The sequence below is a fragment of the Convolutriloba macropyga genome, chromosome 11 (assembly GCF_964194025.1).
Source record: "Convolutriloba macropyga chromosome 11, txConMacr16.3, whole genome shotgun sequence".
Classification (NCBI taxonomy): Eukaryota; Metazoa; Xenacoelomorpha; order Acoela; family Convolutidae; genus Convolutriloba; species Convolutriloba macropyga.
This window is the reverse complement of record NC_134478.1, coordinates 7488066-7505729: the sequence shown is the minus strand read 5'-3', so window position 1 is coordinate 7505729 and position 17664 is coordinate 7488066. Positions and strand designations below refer to the sequence as shown.

At 36.1% G+C, this 17664-nt stretch overlaps 1 protein-coding gene across 1 annotated transcript; it reads left to right on the top strand.

The window, feature by feature from the left end:
- Positions 1-1386: 1386 nt before the first annotated feature.
- LOC142349636 (organic cation transporter protein-like) lies at positions 1387-17594 on the top strand. The gene is made up of 3 exons (XM_075401341.1): positions 1387-2515; positions 5545-5986; positions 15686-17594. Exons 1-3 carry the CDS (start codon positions 1456-1458, stop codon positions 16254-16256), a joined length of 2073 nt encoding a protein of 690 aa, XP_075257456.1. The 5' UTR covers positions 1387-1455; the 3' UTR covers positions 16257-17594.
- Positions 17595-17664: the final 70 nt, after the last annotated feature.

The window sequence follows — 17664 nt, the reverse complement described above, 5'->3', positions numbered from 1 at the left end:
CATACTTTAGCACTTCGCTTTTTGTCTACTTGTTACCTAGTCTTACTAATGAATGGCCACGTACTACAATATAGCTGTTTGAAGAAGGCGCAATCAAATATATTTTGATTGCCAAAATTTGGCTCGACGGTTCTGACAGCGTTTTCTGGCAAGTTTCAATTGAAATTTTGTTTGTTGTTCTTTTTAGCCGCTTTAAAAAATGAATAGGGACAGGTCCTTTTGCCCTTCTATAGAGGCAGTGGTAATCGTAAATTTGTGTTAATATTATTTGATTCCTAATGGTATTTATTACTTTGAAGTTAACTGTTTCAAAAAAATAAGTTAATTTTTTTACTTTACTGTTTTTGTTCTTTTTTGTATAATTGTTACCAAACCTTTTTATGGACTGGTCGCATATGTTTTCTGGTGATTTATAAGTTATTTTTGTTTAGTTTTAGGTTTATCTGACGGTATGTTGACTTTGTTATTAAATTTAGTTTTTAAGAGAGACATAAATTTTTTGATGTAATTAATGTTTGTTGTTGTTGTTGTTGTTGTTGTTGTTGTTGTTGTTGTTGTTTGATTTTGCCGTTCGTCTTGACTCGCTTTCTTAATATTGACATATTACAGCAATCTAATGCATCAATTTTTACTCCACTGAGTTATTTGCTTTGGAGGCATACAGATTATCTTATCGTTCATACAGAATTTTTTGAAAAAGACTTGGGCTTTTTTGGGATTCGCAAAAAATAATTTTTGGGTTTTTCTATCTGTTCCTCATTTGGTATACAACTATGCCAAATTTGTGGATGGGCGGGGTCGGAACCTTATGTGCCATCGCACATTACCGAGCCGCCTTGTTTCAATATGGGGCAAAATGTTCCCCTGGGTATAAGATGCCTTAGGCTGCACATATGCCTAAATGGAGGACTGAAAAAGCGTCTCGTTCCCGTTGTACATAAAGAAGCAATGAGTAATGATTTTTAAAACCCGAGTCAAAATCATTAGGTTTTTTGGAAGATCTTGGAAGACTAAATTTGAATCTGAATTTCGCTTGTTTTTCCTTTTGTTGACCCCTTTTCCCCTATTGACGTTCAAAGAGGGTCCTTACCATTATAACCCCCAAGCGTAGTGGATCATATAACTTTTAGCCCCCCCCCCCCACCACCAAATCATGGTAATTGTAGCATAATGGCGGATATGATTTCGGGATATAGGTCAGATAACCTATAGCCCCCATCATGGTAAATATAACAAAGGGGGGGGGGGGGGGGTATATTTGTATATTTTAATGGGGGGGGGGGCTATAATGAAGGAAGACCCATAATTTCGTGGGGTTAGTGTAATGGGAAAGGCTCGAAATTTTTATGGGTTTTAAATTCCTAGTGCTGCTGAGGGACCAAATATACTACTGCGGCTTCTACTTGCATGTATTTCAGTTATGTAGTGGCTGGGAATTAATTGAGAAACTAAAGCATGAAGTCGGACGCTTTGTTTCTTGCCATAGGAGAGTTCGGAAAGTTTCAAATCTTAACTGTAACCTTTATTACTATCTTAGGCGTTATTGGACATTCTGATTTCATTGGTTACACCTTATTTTATTACGTTCCTGACCATAAATGTATTATACCTGACAGTTATTTAAGTAATGAGACAAAAAATTTAATAGCCACCAAGAACTCGACGATTGATGAGGCGTTTCAATACGAAGGCGAAAATGACGATGACCTTTTGGAGACCTACTGTTACCACTACACTGCGCCTTACTTCAGGCAATCGTCGACATCGGAACCGGCTAAAGCGAAATGCTCAGAATGGACGTTCGATGATGGATACCCATTTGGTGAAACTTTTGTTTCCTCGTTTGATATGTTATGTCAGTACAAATTCCGCAGAGCTCTTGGACAATCTCTGACCGCTATCGGATTTCTAATTGGTGCGACTATTTTTGGAAGCGTGTCTGACAAATATGGCCGCGTGCGTACAATAGCTTTATCTGCGGTTCTCAAATGCCTGTGTAATTGGTTGTTAGTTCTCGCGGGCGAGACGGATCGATTATGGCTTTTTTACATCAGCTACTGCGCTTGTTGTGCTTGTTCACACGGTTTATATTTGGTATTTTTTGTGTACATTATTGAAATTACAGGGCCACGAATGCGACTGTTCGCTCCTGCTTTGAGAAATATGTTCGAAGTCGTGGAGGATATTTACTGTCTTAGTTTTGTTTATATCTTCATGGGTTGGGAAAAATACCAGATTTTAATGGGCGTTTGTGGTCTTCTAATGTTACTGGTGCTGAAATTCTGCTACGAATCGCCGCTCTGGCTAATATCGAAAGGACTTGAAACTCAAGCTGAGCTGGTTTTGCTAAAGATAGCTGATATAAATAAGAGGAATATTCCGATCGAGCATTTGAGGAATTTTGTGGCCCAAGCTGTCAGGGAAGAGAGACCAAATGAAGAACAAAGGAATGGATCTGTACATGGCAGGGACTTAAGTACCAAATGGACCAGATGGTTCAACTTCCATTATACAAGTATGTTGATTGATTTTGATCACAAATTGGCTGTATAAATCTACTTTATTAATGACAATTTTTAGCTAAAACGAAATTAGTCATCTTTTGTTACGTTAAATGTTTTTAAGGGCTTTTTAGAATATTAGCACAGCTATCAATATTTTTTTGATTGATTTGAACGAACTTGAAGAAGTGAGAAACAAATACTTTATTAATTGTTCTCATACGAAGTTTTGTAGCAATTATATTAGACCTGCCGGTTTTTATGCAATATTTGAAAACTTCGTCAAATCTTAGAGACAAAAATCCAAATCGTTGTTGTGCGAGAGGGACTCTAAGTTTTCCGAGTTTTCTGTGATTTGTGTTGTACCACTAGAATGTAACACTTCGGGGCAAACCACGAGACGAAGGATAGATCCAATTGGAGTAGTCCAATTATTGGTATGTTTTTATTGTTCGTATTGGAACTGTGTGTTTTCGTTAGATTATTCGATCTCGCTTTTTGTGATGTTTTGTGTGATGATCTTCGCTGTTTCGCAATCTATGAAGCTTCGTGGGGATCTGGTGACTGCTAATCATTATAGCTTATAATTGTTTAATTGCTCTCAAATGAAGTTTGTAGCAACTATATTAGTCCTATCGGTCTTTTTTTGCAATTTTTCGCTTGACCAATTTTTCGTCTGACGCTTTTGACTTTTCGTCCTCAAAAACGGAATAAACAGGTAGCGCCCAGCGGGCAATAAGTGCTCTTGTGCTCTTAGAGCCTTTCAGCTCTGTTTCAGCTCCAACTGTTTTGGAGAATTATACTTATACTTATGGTGTGAAGGGCGGTTCTTAGAGGTTGAGACACCTCCCCCCCCCCCACCCTGTTGACCCGCCAAACCCACTATTGCCTCCACGCCCCACCGCGCTGTTGCCCCCCAACCCAGTGGTGCCGCCCATCAGCTCCCGGTGCACCCCCCGTGGCAAGCTACTGACGAAGCCAACTGCTCGCCGATCGTTTGAGAGCAATTCGCCCGACGTTAGTCGGTTATGTTTTTCGATGTTGTTGGTGTAATTATTTCTCCATTTGGAGTAATCTTGTTCAGCTGTTTTTTTCTTGTTTTCAAATGTCCTTGTAACCAGATTTTTCTGCGCCCAGTCTTCCGTCAGTTCTTTAATATACATTGTCGATTCTGGGTCGACGGATTCCGGTTTCCTTTCGAGTGGTGGTGGTGTTTCTTCTGGTATTGTTTCTTGGAAGTTTTTGAGTACGTGTGTGGTATTTCTCGGTGCATATTGATTTTTTCTTGGAGGAGGTCTTGAGGGCATTGGAGATTGACATATTTTGAAAATGTCCCTGCTTTTTACAGATGTTGCGCTGTGCTGCCTTTACAGCGCAGTTGGGATTATGATTTGGCGTGAATGAGCCTTCACATTTTTTGTGTTTGTGTTGGTAATATTGGTAGTTTCGTTTTTGGTGCAGACAGGTGTGACGCTGTTGTGCTCAATTGGGAATGGTTCCTCCTTAGGATTTCTTTTTGGTTTTTGTTGTCTTCTTTCGTGCTAGTGCAAAGTGATATGCTTGTGCCGGTGTTCTGACCTCTGATAAGAGCGCCATTTGGATAGTATTTTTCATTTTTTATATAAAGAAATCTTTTACTAAATCCTCTTCAAATGGTCCTAATGCTGCTTTTGCTCCAAGTTCTCTTAATCTGCTGAAGAATGTGGTTCCTGTTGTGCGTTGACTAATTGGAAGTGAGCGTATGTGGTGTTGCGTGATTTTATGAATATTAATGTGAGTTCGTGTGTAAATTTTTAAGTGGTGCAGGTTTCTGTTTTTGTGTGAGGGTTTTGGGGGTTGGTGGTAGATTTCTTTGGCGAAGTAGATGAGGCTCTTTTTCATTGTGTCGGCTTCGTCCCATGGTTAACAATCAACATAGGTTCCCCGGAATTCTATTTTCTTGCATTCATTTTCCCAATGTACCTCGCGGCGTTGATTTATTGTTTCTCGTTTGCGTGTTTCGTCTTCCGCTTCATTCTCTCTTCCTTCAAATGATGGCATTGTAGGGTAAAATAGGTTAGCTGCTGTTGGTCGTATTCTTTGTAGTTTATCTGCTTTGAGGTTTTCTTTCGCCATTACAGTAAGTTTTAACGTCGTAAACCAAGGCGCCCACTCGTTAGGAGGATTTTGTCAAGTCTACCAGAACAGGGGTACTCCAATAGGAGATCTGAAGTTGCTGGACTGCGCCATGTTATGCGTGATGAAAAAGAAGGCAGTGAAAAGACTTTATTTGCTGTTATTGTTTATTCCAACTATGTAACAATTACGTTAAGGCAAATCTGCGCTGGCTTTATAGCGTGCGTTTACACCTGAGCTAAAGCAGACTAACACCTGCCAACACTTTAACAGTAACACAAAGATTATACTGCTCACTTGAAGAGTTCATTAAGCTATCTGTTTATAATGGTAATGATATATAGATCACAGTGTAGTTTAGGAGTGTTTATAATAATAGGTTTACTGTGCTTGGTTGCGTTCCATACGGAGTCTTATATGAGTTCTTATGACACATAGTGTGAAGGGTGGTGCTTGAGATTGGTCACCTTCCACTTAAAGCACCGTTTTACCCCCACTCCGACTTATTCCACCCGTATCCCCGCATAATCGCACCCATCCGCCCCCCGTTTTTGTTAATTTGCGTTTTTGTTATCAACGAGGAAAATTTTTAAAAAATTGTTTGTGTAGAGTCCATCGCATTAAACTGTTGAGATTTGATATAAAAACAGATCCTGGATGGCAGTCCTTGAAAGCAGGCGATTTTGATTTAGTGAAAAAAACAAATTTCATTTAAAGAATAAAAACGTGTTCTGATCAATTCTGCCCCTTCAACCTTTCTTTAGAATATTTTACTCCCTCCCAGCCTCCTATCATTAACCTCAATAAAATAATATGCAACAATATAATTTTTAAGTAGGAGTTCATAAACGGCACTGGGACCGTAGCAATAGAGTCAAAGATTAAAGAGCCAGACTTTTCCCCAGTCTATATAACTGAAGTGTTTTAGAAGCGAGTATCTCAGCAAAGTTACACGATACCAGAATCTTCATTCGAAGCTATCCGAACATTTGTATCAAAGGAATGCTGCTGGGTGTGAACTGGTGTGTCGTATCTGCAGGGTTCTACGCCATTTTCTTCTCAGTTCCAAATCTGAGCGGTGACCAGTACTTCAATTTGTTCATTATCAGTGTGATTGATTACCCCGTTTACTTTCTTTGTTACCTGGGTATGGAGCGTTATGGCCGAAAAATAACATATCTCATTTCAATAATAGCAGGTGGTCTGTCAGGGCTTTTCATCATGGTATTTCGTCACAACGATGCGCATGAAATTGTAACGATTTTAAGTTTGTTTGGAGCCATGTGTTTTTCGTCCTGTTTTACGATTATATATATTTGGACCTCCGAAGTATTCCCGACGCCAATTAGGAACTTCTCGATGGGATTGTGGTGAGTTTTTTTTTCGAAAAATTTGTCCTCTAACCACATTGAAGCATCAGTTAATCAAAAATGTTGAGGATACAACCTTTAGCTGTCTCATCACCTTAGAGGGATTTAATTTTGAGGAGTGTAAAATCAATTTTTTCTGCCAATTTTGGCTCCGAGATGAATTTTGCGTAGAAATCCCGTCAAGCTTAGATTGTTTATTTACTCTCAAATGGAGTTTGTAGCAGTAGCAGTTATATTAGTCTGACTGGTCTTTTAATGCAATTTTTCGTACGACCGACTTTGCATCTAATGATTTTTAGACCAACTAGTACTAAGTTTATGAACGTTTATTCTAATAAAATAGTATATACTTTCAATGGTACTCTTATGACATTGCCGTCCTCTAAAAGGAGAAATTTTGTAAAAAAAATTATAAAAAATATAGAAAATTGTCACATCGAAACTTGGGTACATTAGTTAAGTTAACTTCTTAACTGTGTCAAGCTTTGACATTTCGCTTAGTTATGTTGTTAACTTGCGTTGTTCAATTTAGCTTTTCGTAGGTTTATGATTCCAAATGCTTTTTCCAGGGAACGTTGATAGGGTATTAAACCTGTATAACTCAGTGGCGAGTGAACTTTTCCATAAATTTTGTTAGGATGCCATTTTTTATATCAAAGTTGATAGAAAAAAAGCAAGTTTAAATCGATTTTTGTACTCAAATTGTTTTAGAAATTAGGAAACTTTCCATTTCATGTAGAGCGTTTAAGGTTAATTTAGTACTAAAGAACAAAACCAATAGAACGTCTTTATTTTTTTCAGTCTTAAATCGCCCTTAGTGTAGTGGTCAGGATAGATCTGATGTTTTCAAATCCTGTGTCTGTTTTCCAAGAGCTAGAGGTTTTTCAGGAAAAATTGCGGTACCTATGATATTGTAAAGAAGCAGAAACTAAGCAATTTTAGACATTAGATGTTCGTCTCGTCACTTGCAAGTTGAGCATTGCACACCTTTTGATGATCCTTCTCCTTCGATTAAAAAATGAGATTTTAGATCACTGTTTTGAGTCCTGTGTTGGTTCAAATGTCCCTTGGTTCAAAAAATTATTGGTTTCGCACTGCAGTTCTCAATTTATTTCCTCAAGTTACCAAAATGTTACCTTGTTTCGCTTATTTGGATAGGTGGTCTTAAACAGTTAGAACTACTTTTGATGCCTCATTGATTAGTACAGGACTTCGTTTCAACTCGGCTCCGTTTTGTCTTAACTCTTCCCGGTTCACTTACAATTCATACATGCAAAACTGTTTCTCTAACGATTACTTTTCTGCCTGACCATTTGACTTTTCGTCCTCAAAAACAGGATAAAAGGGTAAAGTCCAGAAGGCATTAAATCTGAGCAGTTTGCTAGAGCCTCATGCCTTAAATAGCCTCTAAATATGCGATTCCTCGAGTGGTTATTAATTGCTCTTGAACGAAGTTCATAGCAATTATTGTAAACGTGTGTGTCTTTTATGCAAAATTTTCGCTTGACAATTCTGACTTTTCCGCCCTTGACTTTTTGCGTTTCGCGTGATCTAAAATTCTCTCTCAATCACAATTTCAAGCAGCTGAATTCAATTGGCGGCAATTTAATGCTAAAAGTCAAATGAAAAGTGCGCCGAAACTGGTGCCATTTTTACTTTAAATCTTAACAGTGGTATATGTTAACCTCTAATGTGGTTATTTGAAGCCCAATATTCAATATTGAACTTCCCAGTTCCATTTAGGCTCCCCCCCGACTGAAGCAGGCTGCAATTGATTAGAGCTCCCACTAGTCGTTCGAGAGCAATTCTTCCGACGTTTAGTCGGTTATGTTTAATGTTATGACTCGAGGAGTCGCATACTTAGAGGCTGTTTACGGCATAAGGCTCTAGCGAACTGCTCGAGAGATTTAATGCCCTCTGGACTTTACCCGTTTATCCTGTTTTTGAAGACGGAAAAGTAATAGTAAGAGAAAGTTTGGCAGGTATGAATTGATTAGTGAACCGTTCATCGTGTGAAGGGTGGTGATTAGAGTTTGACACCCTACTGCAACAACCTAACCCACTCCACCCCCTCGTCCATCTCATCTCATTCTATTGGTAACGCCCACTCTCTGACATTCGTCGGTTATTACAATTCAAAGAATTTGAATTGTATTGGGGCGCTGTCTTTTTTACGACTCGAAGAGAAGTCCTTTTTTTTAATCAATTTTATTGGAGTGATTTTTGAAGCGGGAAATGAAACGCGTGAAAAAATTTGGAGTGATTTTGGTGCTGAACAAAAGTGAAGAGGGGAGCGAAAAGAGAGTGGTTTTTGTTCATACCGCTGTTTTTGAGAGAGCGAGAAATTGATGTGTGAAAAAATTTTCTCTAAGCCAGCGAAATTTTTTTTCACGTGCGGCATTTCAAAGCAGTTTTTTTCATTTATTTTGGTTAAGAGGTTTGGTTATATTTTTTTTAAAAAATTTTAGGCTGGTTTCGGTAGTGGTTTGAAGTTTTCTGGAAATTCATATGAATTTCATGATAATTCGGAGGTTTTTCATTGATTTTGCTGATTTTCGGTCTAATTTTTGCGTTTTTGACGATTTTGTTTTACTGGCTCAAATGGGTATTGAATAAACCCCTTCTACTTGAGATAATTTATGATAACAATTGGTTACAGTTTTGTGGGTAAGAGTCATTTTTTTGTTGAAAAATATGCCAAAAAAATGGCAAAAATTGGAACCATTTTTCTTAATTTTTTGCGGTTTTTCGTTTTTTTTTGTTTTTAGCTAAGTTTCTTAGCCTATTATGACTTACCTATTGTTTTGCGAGCATCTGGATACCCTATTGGCTGAAGGGAATTTTTCATTGGATTTATATGCTTTTGAAGTACTAAAAATTTTAGTAACTTTTTCGAGTTTTTCAGTGAAAGTTGTTTTTAAGAGCTTTTTTCATAATTTAGCCTAAAGTATTTTTTTCAAAATTCAAATATGTGGTTTTTGTAAGTACTAGTTGTTTTGATGAAGTTATTTTGGCAGCGAATGTTTTCGGGATCTCAATTTATAACAAAATGTGATCAGATTTTTTATCATATTTTAACAGATTTTTTTTATTGTTTTCACTTTTTTGTTTCATGGTTTTGTATCAAGATAATCATAATTTAGTGAAGGCGCGTTTTGTTTGATTAGTAGTTGGATAGCGTTTAAATGGATTTCCACTTCGAGTCGTTTCCGGAATTCTTCCGGCTGTTTTTTTTAAGATCTGTTCACTTATTTTCATGATTCTTGAAGTCAAATTGGAGTCGTGATTTTGGTCACGCCGAAACAGGAAGTGGAGCGAAAAGCGAGTGGTTTTGCGGCGTGAATTTTTTTGCTCCAAATTTAAAGTAGAGTGAGAAAACGGTGTTTGAACAAAAATTTGCTTTCTCGCTAGTGGTTTTTTGTTCACATGCGGCAATTTGACTTTGATTTTTTACTGTTTTTTCGTTTTTTTGGATCGGATTTTTTTCTAAATGGTTTTTCCAATCCATTCATAGTCCGTTCTAGCTCTAGTTTTTTGTTTAGTCAATGAAAATTCTTTGAATTGTACGTCAGGACTTGTCCTATGTTTTTTGTTATTTATTTTTTATTCTTTGTTTGTTATTTTTTTTCAATTACTTCGTTTTTCAGAAGTTATCGAGGGTAAACATTTTTCGAACTGGCCCACTTTGCTGACGATAGTTCACTTGCTAAATTATATCTAGTTTTGCATTATGTAGCAAAGTTTTGTATATTTTGACTGACAGAAATCCATCCGATTTCAGCTAATTTTCTCCGTCTTTTCCAATGAATTGCTTCTAAATTCTATGCCGACAGTTTGAAAAAAAAACAATTCGGGAATTTTTATTTGGTTTATCTATTTAGCAAGCTTTCGAAGGCAAATTTAAGCTTTTTTCGAAATTTTAATGGTTCAATTTATTTGTCTTGTGGAGTTTCAGTGCTGTAATTTATTAGTGTTGAAGACTTGTTGATTTGCAGCGTTTCCTTTTCATCTGAAGTTTTATTTATGCAAATTTATTGTATCACGAACACCGATGTTCTTTGAGAGTAGTTTTGTCGGACATTAGCCTGATTTGATATCAAAATGTTTCAACCATAATTATTATGCCTTAAAATGTTTAACCGCACCCCCCATGTCTCCAAGCTTGCTGTTCCACTGTCAATAACTGTGCTAATGGTCTTAAGCGTATTTGTTGGCCCGTATGATTACCATTAAAGACAGTTTTGTGATAGCAATGAAAAAGCCAGTATCGGAATAAATTATCGAAAACTCGAATGACCTCCAAAGTTAATGAATTGTTGTGTTGAGATTTGTCGCTTATTATAAAGCTAAGTGGCTGGATTGTTATGACCGGTGCTAAATTTTATTACTATATTTAATGCGACGTAGTTATATTTATATCTCAAAAGCCGTTATAAATATTAAAAACTATTGTTAGTTGAATAGTTGGCTTCTTTTTTCAGACGACTGAATCTGCAAAGTTAGTGAGTTTGCAAAGCATGAAATTATATTTAATTTTAATCAGAGAGCGATAGCATTTTTAACTATTAATAATGGTTATGAAAATAACTTTTCAAAATAGCATGATCACTAATAACTATAGCACCATCACAGTAATGCTTTGAACCTGTTTTCCTCAAACGAAAGATCAGATAGGTTCTAGAAAATAAACCACCACGGAAAAAAACCCATTTAACTTTAGATAGGAAATAAACCCCCATTCTAAAACTGAATTTCAGTCGTGATAATTTGTTCGGTTGTGATGGTTTCATATCAAGCCCCACGGGCCGCTGAGGCATGGCCAAACGCACTAAATGCCCAGCTCTTTAATAGTAAAGTGGGAGTTTAATTCCGTGGGTATTTATTTCCTATCTAAAATAAAGTGGGGGTTTTTTCCGTGGTTTTTTTCCGCAACCGGATCAGATAACCAATATATAGACATTCAGTTATTATTTTCATAATTTCAGAAATATGACAAGTTTTCTGCGCTCGCTAATCGACCATAAAAATTTAGTTTTAGTTTCCGCCCTGTTAGATACAGAGTCGGCAGAGGTAAAGCAAAAAAGATGTTTTGTGAGAAAATACAAAGCGCACAAAGCCGTGAACAGCTTTTCTCAAACCTCATTTACTCCCTCACAATTCAACAACTAAAAAATTTAGTCAATTTTATCTAATCCTACATATCGGCTGCATCACAAGTAGACACAAAATCTTTGTCATCGTTTGATTTAGCAAAGGACACAATGAGCGTTTTGAGAAACTACCTTTTTCAGTCAAAATTTCAAGGAAAAGAAAAGGTTTATTAATAGCCGCAAATCTAAAGCGGTACTATTATTGGCCTTTCTTGGTTTTTCACAATTGAAAGAATTTGAATTGTATTGGGGTACTGTCTTCTTTTTACGACTCGAAGAGTATTGGTGGAGCGTCTGTATCGGCAATTTTGTTGAGTGTAATTGAAACAGGAAGTGAAATGCGAACAGGAAATTAAATGCATGGAACAAGTGATTGGGGGCATCGGATATTAGGCGAAAACTCGATTAGGCGAACACATTTTTTGCATCCATTAGGCAAACATTTTCAAGGAAAGTTTTGTGGACATTCAGCGAACACCAATTAAAACACTCAAAAGCTGTACTTCAAGATCCACTTGACGCTATAAAGTACTCAAAAGTCCCTAACTATTATGTCTACACGATAATAGCTACACGACGCGAAAACGGTCTCATTTTTTGATATTGAGAGTTTGCAGCCTTTATAGGTTCATCCAGTATTTAAGGAAACATTTTTCTCGAATTTTCCATAACAAGACAAATCAATGAATTTTTAATCATGCCTTCCATCTTGATCTTGCCTATGTATTTTTCTGCCAAATACCGTTGTTTTTGACACATAAATAGTGAAGTGCGTTTCTCAGAGTTTGAATCGGCAGTCATTTGAGGGGAATTTTCTCGACGTTAAGATTGTCGAAATTATTAATAGTGCGTTTGCAAGCTTTTTGACCATCTTTTTCAATTTTTGATTAACCGCTCTGTCTTACAACGGCTGTTGTATAGGCCTTTTTTTTTTAAAAAAAAATGCTTTACCTTTGTTTTTCGTTTGGCATAAGTAAGGTTTTTCATGTTTGACTCGTGTCTTATTTCAATTGAATTAGACAATTCTCATTGAATTAAGCAGTGAAGTGAATAGGGTCATTGTCAGAAAAGCGAAATTAAAAGAAACGGGATGAACCCGTATAAAACCCGGTCATTAAGTTATAATGGATTTTGTTATCGCAGTTCATTACAGCCATTGCTAGCTGGCATTAAAATCAAGCTTAATAGCTTTGTTTAAAAGCCGATTTGATTATAGTTTTAGAATCTATCTGAAAGTACACACCAAATTACAACACTTTTTGACACTTAAGAAAATTCCTTCAAATTTGGGTCTCCCTTTCTTCCTTTTCTGTTTCAATACCAGTGTGGGTCAAGCGCGTCAACGGAGGATATTTTCCGGCAATTTGCCGACTATATTCAGATGTTTTTTTTACGATTTTGCTTTTTTAAGCTCATTTAGTTTCTGTTGTCTTCTGCGATATTTAGAGCGTTTGAGTATTGTGCTTGAAATTTGTTATCTTACCAGTTTGGGCTGACTTTTGTTTCGATTGATATTAATTTTGTCGTTTTTTGTTAAATATAATGGAGTAATTTTGATCAAATTTTCGCCAATTTTTTCATCTTTTCTTTTTTGTTTGATTTTGTTCTGTGTTTTGTATCAATTAAGAGCTATTCTATAGGTATGGTTACTATGAAGTGACACTTGAAAGCTAGACTCGGCTCTGTTTACTGAAATAAAGTTCGAGTTCTTCGATTTTTTCATTTTCTATCTTTAACGATTTTTGTTGGTGACTTATATAGAATAAGCTGGAATTGAATTTTTGTGCTGAATAATGTTTGGTACGACACTTAGAGGCCAGACAGGGGACTTTTCAGTGAATAAAAGTCAAATTGTTTATTTTTAGGATGTTTGTTCTTTGCATTTTTTAATTGTTTAATGTTTCTCTACCGAGTATTGTATAGGTGACTGACCTAGAAGATATTGAAATTTGTTGCCGAATAATGGTTGGGAAGACATATATGGAAGCCAGAAGGAGAGCTTTTCGCTGAAAGAAGTGTACAAATTTCTATAATTTTCATTTTGTTTTTACAATTTTTGATTGTTATTTAATATTGCACTGACTTGTATTGGTCGGGTTTATGATTTAGAAGTAATAAATGTTTAAAAAGTTTTCCGAATAATCCATTTTGTGAAGAATTGTCTTTCATATTTTACAGATTATTTTTGATTTTTTCCGTCATATCTTTTCCAGTACCGGAGTTTTTTTTTGTGAACAGATTTTTCATTTATCTATCAGTTGGTATTTTTAATCCCAACCTACTTGAATTGGAGAGTCTTTTCTCACTAATTTTTTGAAGTCGCAACAAAAATTGAACTTTATCACATGATATATTAGTGTTTGTCTGTTACTTTTCTGATATTACTGTTCCTGTTATTGTTTGAAAACTTTTAATATAGTTTGTAGTGGGTGCATTTTGTCTGTCAGGATAGTCAATTTTCTACTTTGAGTTTCCGGGGTTCTTCCGGGAATGTTTGAAGATTCGTTCGCGTATTTATGATTTTGAATTCAAATTGGAGTGATGATTTTGGTCACGCCGAAATAGGAAGTAGAGGGAACAAGCAAGTAGTGTTTACCGTGGGATTTTTTCACCCGACATTTGAAGTAGTGAGATAACCTTGTTTGAACAAAAATTCACTGTCTCGATTCTGATATTTTTTTCATATGTTACCATTCAGCTTCTGTTTTTACTGTTTTTTGCGTTTTTGAATTGTTTTTTTTTCTAAATGCTTTTTCAAGAAGGAATCAATTCCTTGTAATTTCTGTTTAGTCACTGAATTTTGTCATTTTTCAACTAGCTCAGGACTTGTCCTCCTATGTTCTCTATTTAATTGTCAGGATTTTTGTTCAAATCATATGATGCTATGAGCACTTCAATTTTGTTTTTCTTTCATGCGTTTTCGGCTGAATTGCGTTTTTTACGCTATTATGCACTCTTAATTCTCATGATTAAGTTTTTGGTCACATTTGATTTACATCAATCAAAAATGACTCGTCACTGTCAAAATGATTTCTCTATACTTTAATTCATGGAGATCAGGTCCGCTGAGTCTATATCACTCTCATTGGTTAGTTGAGAGGAACTAATAGAAGCCGCAATAGGTTGCACAGATTCATCAATTTTGCTACAACAGCTCAGCAATTACTAAGAAGATAAATTTCTCGTTGGGTCGTTTTTACTCATTTGAGATGCTAGATCATCTACAAATCTATCCTGGTTTTTTCCTGGCAATCTGCTAGGTTTTTTGCGGGCAGTCTGCTAGTTATTTTATTTGACATTTTCCAATTTTCCGTCAGCGTGAAGCATTTCATTCTATGAATGGAATGAGAAGACGATAAAAATAAAATTTTCGATTTATCAAGAAGATGAAGTAGGGCGTAATTTAGTAAGTTAGTTAATAGCAGCTGGCAGCCTCGCAACGGCTGTTATTTGGGCGCTCTCCTTCATTGAAAATCTGCAGTACCTTTTGATCACGTTTTTCGTGTTACATAAGTCTTGGCTTTCACGCTTAACCCTTGATTGACCTCACTCACTGTTTCAACTGAATAGGCTTTTAATTTTTCTCATCGAATTATCCAATGTGGGTAGTACGATCGTGGTCAAAGACGAAAAATCAAGAGAAACGGATAAACCGATGAAGGCCGGTTATTAAGTCAAGTAAGTGCATTAGAACGTTTGCTAGCTGGCATTCGTATTAAGCTTTATAGCCCTCAGTTTAGAAGCTGAATTAAATTTTTAGAATCTAACTGGAACTGCACCAAATTACAGCTTATTTAGACACTTGTAAAAGTTTTGTCAATTTCTATTCTCTCTTCTTTTTTTCTTTTTAATACCGATTTGCGTCAAGTGGGTCAACGGCGGCTACCTTTTGGCGATTTGCAGCCTAATTCACTTACATCTAATTTGAAATTGAGATTCAATCGCGTCATGATTGATAAGTGATTAGGAAGTTTGTAAGAGCCACGAACGAAGGTAGCAGAGCCTTTATTGACGATGTGATAGCGTTTTTCCTCATTCAAATTTTTACATTTTGCGTTTTTAAAAATTTGATGGACCAGATTTTTGTTCTCATGGAATAACATGGAAGTCCGTCAATTTTGGCGCAATTTTAGAATTTTCGGTCAATTTGCATACAAAAGAAGTCGGGTTTTTTTATCCAGAAGTCGAACTGTCGGCGGATGAAATATTGTTCATTTCAATGGTAAAATTAGACATCTTAGAAGGTGAGCTTTTTTCCAGAAAAGCTTTTAAATCATAAATGATTGACAAAGCGCTTTCGATGAAAATGCTATCTATGAAAATTTTGCGTCATCAGATTTTTTCGTGCATCACATATATTCTCTCACCTAGTTTAGTTTTTACTATCAGTAAGTTTTTACTGGAACTATTCTAAATAATCAAAATTAACTGAAAGAAAAGTGACTTCAAATTTAGTATTTGTCTGAGTTGTTTGGGAAATGTTTACAAATGCATTCTTTTGTTGCAGCAAGAAACATATATTACTGGATAGTCTTGTTTTGGATTTCAGCTCTCTTAGTGGTCGCATCGGAATGTCAATTGTTCCCTTCTTTCTTCTCATTGGGGTGTTTGCAGAGGCTGCCGTGTGCATGCTGGCTTTCGGGGCAGCCATTTTAGCCAGTCTTCTGCCGGAAACAAACAAACTTCAACTGCCACAAACCCTGGCTGAAGGTGAACGCATTGGTCTTAGTTTACTTCCGGGAGGTTTGGGTTCTTTCGGGAGAAAAGTACAGGGCTTATTCTACAGTAAATACAAAAGAGAAAATCTAAACGATGACACTAATTCGAATCAGGGTAATGTGAATGAACAAAACAACAGCGGGCGTGATAGATCACGTGACCAAAATAATGGCGACGTTCAAGCTGCAGATTTGCAGTTCTCGACTGTAGTTGACGACGTTGTAAGTTCTCACGTCAATAATGTGGACATTGAAGTGAGCAACGGTTCTCAAAATCAGATGTTGGGTAATGCTGCCAATTTGACGCCAGAAGTTGTAACTTCAGATTTGATAGTTCCAGGCGTTGAAATGCAACCTGGTGGTGATAATGTGGACGACAGCAAATCTCATATAGAAATTTAACGTTACAATAATCAGTGTTGTTTTTCGTGCTTTTTAACGCCTTTGTATCAAACCTTTTCTTTTCAGCAAAATAAATAAGCCATTCATGACATTCCAAATTGTTCAATGTAAATTATGGTAGTTATGGATTGTCCATTTATTAGTTAATTATGTGTTCAGCCTGAACAAAAAGCCCTTAAATTTAGCGTGCAATTTTTCTGTTTATAATTGTGTTGCACCGATATTTTGTTGTTGTTTATTGATTTCATTCACCTCTATCGTACTGTAAAGTGTAAATATCCTTTTCTCCTCTTCTCTGTCTCCTATTCTGCCAAAATATGAATATCTTTTTTTTTCAAAATAAAATTTTGAGCTCAATTTCCAGGTCTGTGTGCCATAATTTTATTTGACCCAACAATTTTCAAATTTGAAGAACAGCTGGTCACTTCCGTAAACGCGGTTTTTTGTGTAGTTTTCCTTAAAAATCAGCTGAGCGTCTATTGTTAATTTTCTGTCAGCCCAATTCTAATGATTGATTACAGGGATCTTGATTCTATTTCCTACAAAAGCTGTTATTTGGTGCAATGGTCTTCACAATATGATGTCGGCTGCAGTTATGAATTGTGACATTCCAAATCAATTCCAAATAGAATGGGTGAAAAAAGGAGTCCGGGAAATGAAATCTCACAAAAAAATCTGAAAAACATTGAATAAATGTCCATGCGAATTACACGAACGCCCTCAGACGCATACCTAAAAAATGACCGTTGTAGTTTCGTACCAAGGCCCACCTGATAAGGCATGGCCAAAGGCGCAGCTCTTTTACAGTTAAGTGGGGTTTAATTATTGCCGTGGGGTTTTATTCTGAGCCAAAAAGAAGGGTGTGATTTATATTATATACTCAGCGTGACCGTACCCTAACACGAAAAGAAAATGGAAGCTGTAGTAAAAAATGATGGAAGCATAGTATCTCTTTTTTTACGAGCCCGTTATCAAAAAATGGGTCTTGTTCGGGGTGCGGTGCTACACCAGGAATTGAATGAACAATTTAATTTTTAAACAAATTATTGCAATAGCTACTATCCGTTGTACTATAGTAATTAAATCGCTCATAAAATCGACAGTTATCTGTCCTCTATAAATGCCCTCATTTAGTTCCTGTTCTTATACGTGTGCTTTAATTAGATTTTTAGTTTTGTTATCAATATTTAATTTTCAATTTCTCAATTCAATCCCCGTAAACACTAATTTACTTAAAACTCAATTTAACCCCAGAAAGTTCACAAAATTTAGAATATTTTCTCTTAACCATTTTATGTGTAAATAAAAGTTTGAGACAATAATCAGTGTTTTAGTTAATCAAGTTTTCCATTAAAGGCAGAATCATAGCTTTGTATGTATTTTTATCGTATAACAAGAGCAATAGATG

What these genes read in the sequence shown, in the direction of transcription:
- LOC142349636 (XM_075401341.1), top strand. Translation starts at nt 1,456, where the DNA reads ATGAAGTCGGACGCTTTGTTTCTTGCCATAGGAGAGTTCGGAAAGTTT. An exon ending in GTTCAACTTCCATTATACAA is followed by an intron (nt 2,516 to 5,544) that starts GTATGTTGATTG and finishes GAAGTGTTTTAG; the next exon opens with AAGCGAGTATCTCAGCAAAG. An exon ending in AACTTCTCGATGGGATTGTG is followed by an intron (nt 5,987 to 15,685) that starts GTGAGTTTTTTT and finishes TTTGGATTTCAG; the next exon opens with CTCTCTTAGTGGTCGCATCG.